Genomic DNA, 11,523 nt, shown 5'->3' with positions numbered 1-11,523 from the left:
TCTAAAATATATATCTTTATTTGTTTATTCAATTCTAGATGTTATATTCTAACGGTTAAAATTAATAGTCTCCACATTGTTCTCTCTATTAAAATTAATAGTCTCCACATTGTTCTCTCTATTTAAATTAATAGTCTCTAAATTATTCTCTCTATTTAATCGTATGCTCTATGCTTTGATTCTTCTCCTCAATAATTATGTCTCCTATATGATTGTAAAAAAATTCCATAGATCAATTTAATATCTAACCTACCAATGATTTTAAAATTATTATTATTTAAATTACTCTTATTAAACCAGATAAATAATATAAACGTCCACACTTTAGCTCGTTAAAAACAATAAAATAAATGTAATATAAATCCTGCACAAGTCAGATAAATGATATAAACGTCCACACTTTAGCTCGTCAAAAGCCTTAAAATAACTGTAATATAAATCATGAACTAGTCAGATAAATGATATAAACCTCCACACTTTAGCGTGTTAAAAGCCTTAAAATAAATGTAATATAAATCTTGCACTAGCCAAACTAATTCACACTCGAAATATAATCTCAATTGTCATTAGACTCATCTGACAAGTGAGTGTAATCTCAAAACCATGATTTTGTATACAAATTAGCAAAACCAAGATTTTGTACTCTTTATTTTTAATGAAAAGGAAGCGTTTTTTTTCTCTCACAATTTCTACTAATTCCGTTTTGTAAGTTGTCTTACAAACCCTTCCGTCAGTCTTTGTTTCTTCTTCTTCATAGCCAATCATTCGTCCATAGCCACACCTATGGCCTGAAACAGAGGGAGTCAAAATCGGAGGGATTGTGAGGACAGAAAAAAATACAATTTACAACACACTCACATTATTTATGTAAAAGCTGCTGCGACCATGAAAACAGAGAAAATATAGTTGCAACAAACGATAATATATTATTAGTAGGTGGTGGAGAATAATATTGTACCTGAAGCATTGGCTGTAGCAGCAAGGAAAGCTGGTGCTCAACATCCGATTGCAGAGACTTTATCATTTCCTGAAACGTACAGCTTGATTAACCAACGCACCATTTGTGATTGGAAAATGGACACCATGCATATAAAATTTTAAATCCTCCATGATATGTCTTAATAGTTGTGAGGAATCATAAAACAATCGCCTCATACTCTTATCAACCCTCTCAACACTTAATATATCTGGGAATGAATCCATTCTGGTTTAAATTTATCATTCAACACTGAAACGGATTCTACGAAAAGCTGTCTGCTCACTGTAAAATTGATTAAGAAATATTTATATGGTTTTCTACTTATTATAGAATTGATTCAGAAATATCTAACCATTAGAAGAAAAGAAATTAGAAAATATTTCAGAATCTGATAGTTAGGAGGGGTTAATTGTTTGACCCTTTTACTAATAATCAAATTCTAGGATATTTTCAAAATCTGCCAATTCAGCAAAGAGACTATACCTGTAATATTTGGTATCTCTGTGTTATAGCTTCTTTCAGTTGGTTTCCCTGAAAGAATATCAGGTTAGTGTTTGACCAGTAGAATATATATAGACATAAACATTTACAACTTGTTTAATACATTTAAATATTTTGTAAGGACATTTACTCTTATTCCTTAGATTTCTAAAATATTCTGAAATTCACAATAGAAATAAGAATAATCTTGACATATAACTTCTGGTAACTTGGAGTAAATGAGAAAACAATTAAAAGTATACACTGCTACAGGATTTTTCTATAAAAAAATTCCTTTTACTCGAGCATGCACGCCATCTGCTTGTGAATTTAAATGACCAAGATGAAGAAGAAGAATTGCATGTTTCCCATCACAACAGGAGACTCAATTATAGACGAGAGAAAAGTTGCAATTAATTTTATTTTTCGAAGTTGGTAAAGCTGAGCTGTCAAACTTGTTTCAGGCTGAGTATGGATATAAATGCTACATAAGCTGAGACTCAATGGTAGACAAAGCTGAGCTCTCAAACTTATTTTAGGTTTCCGATTATAATACATAATTTAGATGTATGAAGTCTCCACCCCAACCGGGAAGTTCAAATAGTAAATCTCACTAAGATGATTATTTTAAATAAGCGAAATCTGAATCTTGAAGTTTTTGGATTCTCATTAGGGTTTAATAAATTGTAAATGTATTTTATTGAAACAGGAATTGACCATGTATTTTTACACGTGTAATATTTCTTTTTATTTTTATGTTTTTCTTGAGACGTGGGAGGTGTTATTTCTTAATTAACCTATCTCTATAGTAGGTTAAGGAGATGGAATTATAAAAATTTGTTGGAATTAACTTATAATACTATTGTGTTTATCTTATAGAGCAATATAAACTTTATCTAAATCTGACTCCCCAATTAAAAGCTATGCCTATTTGACCAGCTAAGTTACATCGCATTAGTAAGGAACCACCAGGTAGCAACCACACGTGATCCACATGGACCTGCCATGTCATCCATGATAGTCCCACACATCTTCACAATTCCTACATGGCATCCATGTAGTCACATCTTAGCCCATCAACACCTTCCATGTGCACTTAGGGTTGTGGTCCCACCAAACCCACCCCTAGGGTTTTGCAATGAATCCCCATTATAGACAATCCTCTAACCATGTCATCACGATTAAGGGTTCCTAAGTCATTCACTCAATACCACAATATTAGTTAGTTAGGGCTACACAACTAGGAAGTATGCCAAATGTTGTGGATTCTCCCAACAGTTGCATGCCATTTTTCCATTGTGTCTCAAAGTCCTTTAAAAAATACAACCTCACACACACACACTAGGTGGTATTTTCCCCACACACACATCATCTGGGTGGGGGACCCACCCACACATACGTCATCCTGTTTATAGTACATTCAACTAGCCCTGTTTCAATTCTTCTTGGAGGGCCCAGGCCTTGCATACGTCATCTCGGTGGGGTCTCGCCCGTGCATACATAATTCCGTCTTGATTCCTTCCAACTTCACCCTTTTTAAATATGTTGGGGGAGCCTAGGGCGGCAAGCTGACAAAACATATCAGATCACATTCTTTCTAGTGGATGAACAAAGGGATGATCGCCAAAACTCCAGTCCTCTACGCTTATGGCACGAGAGCAAGGTTGAGAGGTTGCTAATGGAAAACAATTAACAACAACGAGGACAAGGCCCCATAGCCAATTCACACAACATTCATAGCTTAAGGGAAATATATCAGTTACTCAAGTCATACTGATCTATTGATAAACTAATTCAAAGATCCCTAATTAATAGTTTGACTAAGATCACTTAGATCTATAAATCAATCATAAAATTATGTTGAATATTAGAGTGTAGAAAAATCGTGCATAGTCACACATATTCATGCTCCAATTATGACTAAAATCAGTGAACAACATCATTGATATTGTTGCTTAGACATGTAGCTAACTCTATAGCATATAACAATGACACCAACATAGAGTGCTATGAAACCAACATAACCATAAGAACATATAAACAAGCATTCATTAGCAGCATATAGGAATATCAGTGTTCATCCATTGCTAGTGTTAATCCACACACTTTCATATCACATATTAGACATTATTAATCATCCATGGCACAAGCATATATATAAGTACACTTATCTGATTAACTTGAATGACTGGCAACTGAGGGAGGGGCTTCAACTCACCACCACAGGGGGCTTCACTCAATGAACCTCTAACATATCATGTGCGTTCATATCATACTAAACAATACCTTTAATTTGACTACATATTGGAAAATACCTCTAAAAATCACATTATTTAACCCCCTACCAATATGAACACAATACACCTTCCCAATTTAAAAAACCCCTACTTTTACTAGATATTGTAGGTATCTATTTTTTCATTAACCATTTTTATACCCTTTTATATCTTTTCATCAACTTTGAGCTCCATTTTTTATACCAACCAATATAAAAATCGTTTACCCACTATTATATGCTCGATATATTATGTCATTTTTCCTTCAATATATATCCCCAATATGAAAGCACATGGTATGATAGTTCTCCCCCAATGAAGCCCCTATGCTCTCCATCCAAAGATAGGCCAACTAAAATGTAGTTTTTCTTGCAGTTGACCATCCTTGAGCTGAATTCAAAGTCTAAAGAGTTAATTGTTCAAGGAAATTTTCACACCAATAACAGGAGTCTGAGGAGTTAATTGCTCAAGGAAATTTTCACACCAATAACAGGTCAACTAGACCAGAGAAGAAGTGCGTGCATTGTCCAGGTAGTTTATCAACTATCTCATCTAATAAGCACCACATTGACTCTTCTAACTCTATAAATCAAATCACAGGGATTCACCCAAGGGTTAGTGAAGTTTTTATCCATCTAGGAGGATGATCTCACTCTAAGGGTGGTTTAGTAGTTGAATTTTCAAGTCTAGCACTACAAAATTATAAAGCCCACTATCCAGGTGGTTTATCAACTTACTTGGCAAGCATTTAAGTAGTTTGTCAGCCTTCAAGGCAAGCACTTAGTGGTTTATCATCCATTTTTAGCAAGCACCTGAGTGTCTCAACATGTCAAGTGGTTTATCAACCTTCCAATAAGCACCCTAGTGGTTTATTAGCCCATTCAACAAGCTCTAAGTGGTTTATCAACTATCTAGCAATCCCTTAGAGGTTTTTCTGCCAAGACAACAAGAACTAAGTGAATCAATGCCTCCGTCGAACCTTCACTAGCCAACCAATCACATGTGCACAACCATTGGCAAAAATGAAGTTATAGGGGAACTATGTTCCATTATAGAATAGATGCTACTCCTCTCTAATGCTATGCTCAGATGCTCCTACACTCCCTTTTCTCTTCTCTTCATGCTCTATGTATTTTGCGTGCTCTCTTCTTCATATCTCCCCTATTTTTCTTGTTTTGCTTCATTTTTCTTTCCTTCATCCCCCCAGCTACCTCTTGCACTCTGAGAATATGTTGTAGCGGCTACAACACCCTCAAAATTTTTGGCCTGCATTCAATTTCAGAGCCTTCCTTGGGTTTTTCCTTGATGTTTGCAAGCACTTGGGCTCATTCCGTGAGCTCGTGTTGAGTCTTTGCACCCTCCTCGCTTGACCGTTCAACATAAAACTTTTTGCATGTTGGTCACAATGTCATGCTTGTAGCCATGTTCTGGCCATGCACAAGGTCCCGTTTCATGTGAACAAGTTGTATTCACTATGTAAACATCTGCCGCACTCACACACAAAGTTGTATGCATTGTCGTGCAAGCGTTGTTGCGATTGTTCAACGATTTATCACAAGTGTCGCACTTATCGCTCACACTATCAGTCAGTCACACTGAGTATATGTTGTCTTGATGGTTTGAGGCGTCTTGTCGTCGAGTCATGTTGAGTGTGTGTTCGCAAGGTCGCGTATGCACAAGTTCACTCACTCACACACTTAGCCATTTTGCTGAAGTTTTGATGACCGAATCACCCTTCAACAGTCAGAGCCTCATTGAGCTGCATTGTGTAGTTTCAGCCCTCAGTGAACATGTACTGCTGCCCAGAATTGCGCAAAGATGGAGGTTGTCTCCCAGGAAGCCTGCACTACGCATCCTGGAATCGACTGGACCGACTGTCACCCAAAATAGTGCAGAAGTTTCTCAACAAGCCATCTCAATATGCACTGCTCGCAAGAAAATCAACCAACCCTCCAATTGGTCAATCAGAGAGTTTGAACGGGCAGTGACCCCGAGACTCACTCACCAAAAAAATTGCGCAAAAGCTGCAAAGCATGCCGCTCCACTAACTAAAGAAATTTTGCAGACATGCCGAACAGGCACCCAATTTCTGTCACTGTCTCCCTCAAAAAGTTGCACAGTTTTTCCAGCCAGTCATCCAATCAATAGACCTGCTACTCACCCAAAAAACTACACAAATTTCACGAGTAGTCCCCCAGCTGCACAGCGTCTCGCTCAGCTCAGAAACTGCACAAGGATGTTCAACAAGCCAGCCTCCCAGTAATTGCATAGTTTTTGCCAGTAGGATTCTTGCAGCCCGCTGCTAGCTCCCCGGAGGAATTACGTAGCTTTTGTTGCGAAGCCCCTCTGCTACCTGAGCTGCTTCCCTCAAAAAATTGTGCAGATCTGCCTGCGAGCCGAGCCAGATCCCATGGATAGTCACTGCTAATCTGGATTGTCCATCTCAGTCTCCTAATGGCTTTTGCGCAAGTTGCACCGGCAGTGCCCAGAGCTTGCATCCTAGCTTGAAATCTTCCTTGCACAGTTTCATAACCTTGTCCTCTCTCCTGGTCACTTGCATTCGAAAGCGAACAACAATGCATCATGGTAGACTAGGAGGTTTATGGATTTGATGTTGTGTCGTCATGAATGATTGCATATACAGGTACATCGATAAGACATGACGCAATGACGGACATGAAGAACAAGGAGAGCACATGCGAGGAGATTTTTTCGCGAACGAACGAACACGTGAAGCATGCCAAAGTACAATTGAAGGAGTGACATGCACATGCAACATCGAGCGAACATTAAGACCATCGAAGAACCCGCACACCTTGACATGCGGAGGTGAAGCTACGATACACCAAGAGCACATCCATCACTCAACAACATTGCAGCTCGACATGGACACCACCAACAGCATGAACATACCATCACTGTCGTGTTGAGTCGTGTCATGAGTCATGTCGGCCACATCACTATTGTGGGCCTCACTATTGTAAATCAATGTAATATAACGTGGAAGTCCAAGAGACCCACATGTAATCTGGAGAGTCATGTAAGTTTGAAAAGTCATGAAAGTTAAACAATCATGAGGGAAGTCGAATAGTCACAAGGGCTAGTTTTACCCTTGGCTATAAATACCCCTCATTTGTACATGCAAAAGGCTTTTCACCTTGGCTCCTCCCACATAGCCTTGAGAGTCTGTAATCTTTTCTTTGAGGAGCCCTGCTTACGGGGTTAGTGATGTATGGTGTATCGATGTGTCTTGGAACTTTCTCTTAATTCAAAAGCTCGTTAACATGCCAACACGTTTTCACACATGCATTGTAATTGTTTGTAAGACTATTCTTTGGACACTTGTAATCCATGTTGCTTTAACCTGTGTTAAGACAGTTGAACTATTTCAGTTGTTCTAATACATATGTTTATGAAAATGTGTTGTATAAGTTGTTAATGTTGTCTTGCCCGTGAGGGTTGCCTCGCCGAACACTAGACAAAACCATTCCCATAAACTTGTTATAATGACTGTTGCACTCGTGTGGACTACTTTGTTGGGTGTTGTACGTGCTATACGCTCATTGTGTGTTTGTGACTGTCGTATCCATGTGGACTAATCCGCTAGAAGCTGCGCATGTCATGTTGTGTTGTGTGTCTATGACAGAGTTTGGACTCTTCCCTTTCAACTGGAGACTCACATCCACCCCCTCTCTCTGCGGTGAAAGAACCTTGACACAAGTAACACTAAGAACTCACCAGACACGCAAACCTTGTTGTTCGAAGACGAATCATACCACTCTCACATACTGACAAGCAAGAGATAAGGCATATCTTTAAGATAATAGCAACCGGGCCATAGTATAGGATGGGACTCCTACACCAAACAGTGTGAGGTCTAGTTCGAACTTCATACCGAGGAGATCCCCTAAATGTTGGCGTGTCCAACACCATCAACATTTTGGCACTAGAAGGACGGCCATATGACAAGATGAGCCCGTTAAATCTAGTTTGAGTCTCTTACCAAATGGATCATACACAAGTCATGCTCCCGGGGTGTTTCTCTCATTTCTCCCTTAATCAACTATCAATCCCCAATGAGTTTCTCAATCACTTGTGCTTGTTAAAGTTGACGATGAGGACAGAATGTCCGTAACTGAGCACATTTCCAATTTTCTTCATTTTTGCGAATCTCATGAAATCAATTGTGATGACATTGTTTGCAAACTTTTCTTCCTCACCCTTGAAGGTCGTGCTAATCGGTGGTTTCATATCCTGCCACTTGCTTTTGTTCATTCCCTTCTCACTCTCCTCAAGAAGCTCATCAAGCCTTCAATAAGTGTAACCACCAAGATGTCTATGAAAGAATCTCTCGTTTAAGAATGAAGCTTGGTGAATCAGTTGAGGACTTTGCTACCCGCTTCCTTCACCTCTGTCACAAATTTCCTAAATGGCTTGTGGACATTGACTTTATGAGACAAGAACTGAAACACTTGGTTCATGTCTCCTGAAACAGTGAACCTCCTTATTTCCCTCTTTCCTTGACTCTTGCAGATCATGATGCCCCTCATTTTGCAGAGGAGGATCCCAACACCCTATTTGTTCCTTGTCCTCCTCCCTTTCTAGTCTCGAAGAGAGTACCCCCTCGCAGCGGCCACAAAGCTGAGAAATTTCCGCAGCATGTTCCCAACTCATCTTCTCAGTCATCTCCTGCTACAATGGAGGAAATTCTAGAATGGCTCAACAGCCCTATGGCAAAGACTCATTCCTCCACTCCGCAAGAAGACATCACCATTCATAACCCAAGTCTCGAGTCTAATCTGTGTCTTTGCTATCCTCCACCATCTACAAGCCATGACTCCTTGTACCATGACTCGCTTGATCAATCCGCTTCACAAGCTAGCTGCACACATTCTCTTGATTCTCAAGCTATTGGCTCAAGTTGTGGTCATGTGCAAGGAAGTCTCATTATACAAGTGGAGGAGCAGGAAGGTGAAGACACAATCAATTCCTCTTCCATGTTTCAAAATGGTTCACATCAAGACATTGAGCTTCCATTCTTGATCGATTCTCAATCCGCGAATCTTGGTGAAACATCATGCACAATTAATTCTTTCGATCAACCTCCAGTCTTGGGTTGTCATCACTCCCATGCTTCCGTATGTTGTGATGAACACCCAAGCACATCATGTGATCTGTTGTTCTCTCATGTACACTCTAACTCAGATCTGGAATGCGCACCGGTCAAAGCAGACATCCATATCAAAACTTCCTTTGCACCTCACTTGCCCGTGTGTCCTACCATTCACAGCGCATCTACATGCGATGGAGATACCCCCTGTTCTCTTGCTTCTTCATCTAATGAGTTATCTCCTCGATCAACACAAGGAAGTGAGGTTGTCCATGATGAAAATAGTCTCAATGCACAAGACTCTTCCCACTCATCATCATCTTGTGTGTTGCATGAAGACATCTCGTCAAGTTAGCTTGCTGAAGCTGAAAATTTTGATAAAGCCATTGACAGAGATGACTGTTATCCTAAGAGCAGTTTTGAAATTAGCAACAACAACCATCCTCAAGCCATGCATGATTTGGTTCACATCTCAAAATGCAAATTTTCAATTTTGGAAAGTTTCGAGATGTGCCAGGGAGTCGAGGCACTTCAACGTTCGTTGATGGTTATGTCAGGACCTTGCAACTTTGGTAAGCCCCTCAAACCAAATCAGATCTTGTTTCTCATTCATAATCCATCTATCTTCATGGTTGCACTCGACGTGGATCCTCATGTAAATAATATTTATTATTCTAGGTGTGATATTTTTAAATTTCAAATTTTCACTAATGACTGAACCATGAGTCTGTTACAGCTTGTCTGTCTCCATGCACTTCTCTTACATCCCATTGGGATTGGAAGTGTCCATCCCTCACGTAATCACAAAACAGTGAATTTGATCATCTCAAAGACTATATTTGTCTGAAATCATACTTATCGGGTGTTCTCTCTCATAATCAACTCCTTGGCCTTCTTGCGAAATTTGCACATCAAATCTGCCTGCTCATCACACTAGCAATCTACCTGTGTGATCACGAGTGCACAACCTATCACGTGAATCAAGTTACTCTCATTTCACCACACCCCAACTAGTTCCATACATTCAGAGTGCTGGAATCCTTTTTACATTTTTGTGTTGACCATGATGCCTATATAATTTTTCACCAGTCGCAGGTGGGTGTTCTGTCATATCTAGTGCATAATGAACTTGGTTCCCTCATTCAGAGTGTTCGTAAGATTGTTCAAAAATTTTCTTTGTCCATGTTAAACTGGGAATCTAGCATCTCGACCAACTGGTCTGATTTTTCTTCTATCTTGGTGGCTGTCATGCAGTTTATCATTTTCCCAGCTATACATCCAATTACAGTTTCTTTGCGCACTATGATCTTCACTGTGTAACCTCTTTCTCCTCAGACTTCTGTCAAGTAGGTGATGCACTTCAGCTTGCACTGATGGCTATGGCAGGCCCTCACTGTCTGGACATGACCAACAAGAATGACCAGATCTATCTATCCGTACCAGATTCCCATCGTGATCCCCTCTCTCAAATCAAGAATCCATCTTCTCAAAGATCACGAGTCTTTCAAAACAACCATCACAAATTTTATGATCCAATCGCTAAATGGCTGGAACAATCTTACTTGGCGAGTCATGTTGCAGGTAACAAAATTCAGTCCTTCCTTGCACTCGCTAAGAAACTTGTTGCAGAAGGAGACACACTCGCAAGAGGCCTCTGAGATTTGTTGAAAAATGGTAGTCACCGAAGAGGTAAGTATGTGCGTTGGGTGGTTGTGACACATCTTTCTGCCCAGAGATGAGACCTTCTCTCTCGTGTGCAGGTTTGTCAAGTTTTTATATTTTCTGTTGCACACTATTTTTTATTTGTTTTAATCACTTGTATCTTTGTGGTTTCAGGTCAGATACGCCTATGATGGCTTCACTGGAAATTTCATTTCACGTAACCCTGATCGATTAGCATAGGAGTAGGAGTAGTGTTTGCTTTCTGGTTTGCATGTTTGTTTTGCTTGCTTGCTTTGCTTGCTTGTTGTCTTTTCGTTTTACTATGATATTTTTACTTCACTTTGTTATGTTTGCTAATATCATACTATTTTTGGTTTTTCCAATAAGTGTTGCCCTCTACTGAGTTCTGGGTTTTCAATGAGTAGAGATCTAAGAGACTTGTGACACTACAACACTTGGCCAGTCCTTTGCCCATCTTCTCTGTGCTTGGTTATAACCTTCAGCCGATGAAGTCTTGACAAAAAATACGAGCCGTATGCAAGGGAAGCTTAGGTCCAACCATGAACCTGTGTCCACAGTAGGAAACCCCATGCCTGTACTCAGCCTTTTGCTCTGTGTGTTCAAGCTCATCCAACTAGTAGAAACGAAGAAGGGGAAAATCTAAACGAGAAAACCCATGTCGGAGGTCTTACATGCTTCTTTGAAGGAACAACCTCTTCTGCTCAATCAGGGTATCCCTCTTCTGCCCCAAAAATAAATAAGTTCCTATGCATAGTCCTCTTTAAAAAATAAAAAAATACAAAGGCATAAGAAGAGAAAGGCTTCCCGAGGAGAGAGATGAAGCATACATATCCATCGGGGTATTGATCAAGTTCACTGGCAGTGGAGCAATGCATGGTTCTTGCGTGACTCCACTGGGGTACTATCCAGGCTTGCTGGCAGCAGAGCACCACCATAGATGAAAACTTACTCTGAACTTTTTTAGCTCGCGAGCCAAACGACCCTTCCTAATTTCA

The 11,523-nt window shown here is 39.7% G+C and overlaps 1 protein-coding gene across 2 annotated transcripts in view; it reads right to left on the bottom strand.

Annotated features, from left to right (window-relative positions):
• Nucleotides 1-400: 400 nt before the first annotated feature.
• Nucleotides 401-11,523, bottom strand: part of LOC149222991 (general transcription and DNA repair factor IIH subunit TFB1-1-like) — a 505,404-nt gene continuing 494,281 nt past the window's right edge. For both annotated transcript variants that reach the window (XM_089383212.1, XM_089383213.1), the window contains 3 exons: nucleotides 1,463-1,510; nucleotides 959-1,027; nucleotides 401-788 (listed from right to left, as the gene is read on the bottom strand). In XM_089383212.1, the coding sequence (XP_089239338.1) occupies nucleotides 762-788; nucleotides 959-1,027; nucleotides 1,463-1,510 (144 nt within the window). In that variant the 3' untranslated portion in view covers nucleotides 401-761. The remainder of the gene's footprint in view (nucleotides 789-958; nucleotides 1,028-1,462; nucleotides 1,511-11,523) is intronic.

This window comes from Pinus tabuliformis, chromosome Q (genome assembly GCF_031772625.1).
Source record: "Pinus tabuliformis cultivar Carrire ecotype Pingquan chromosome Q, CPIR1, whole genome shotgun sequence".
Classification (NCBI taxonomy): domain Eukaryota; kingdom Viridiplantae; phylum Streptophyta; class Pinopsida; order Pinales; family Pinaceae; genus Pinus; species Pinus tabuliformis.
The sequence above is the reverse complement of the archived record's forward strand: the minus strand, read 5'-3'. Positions and strand labels throughout refer to the sequence as shown.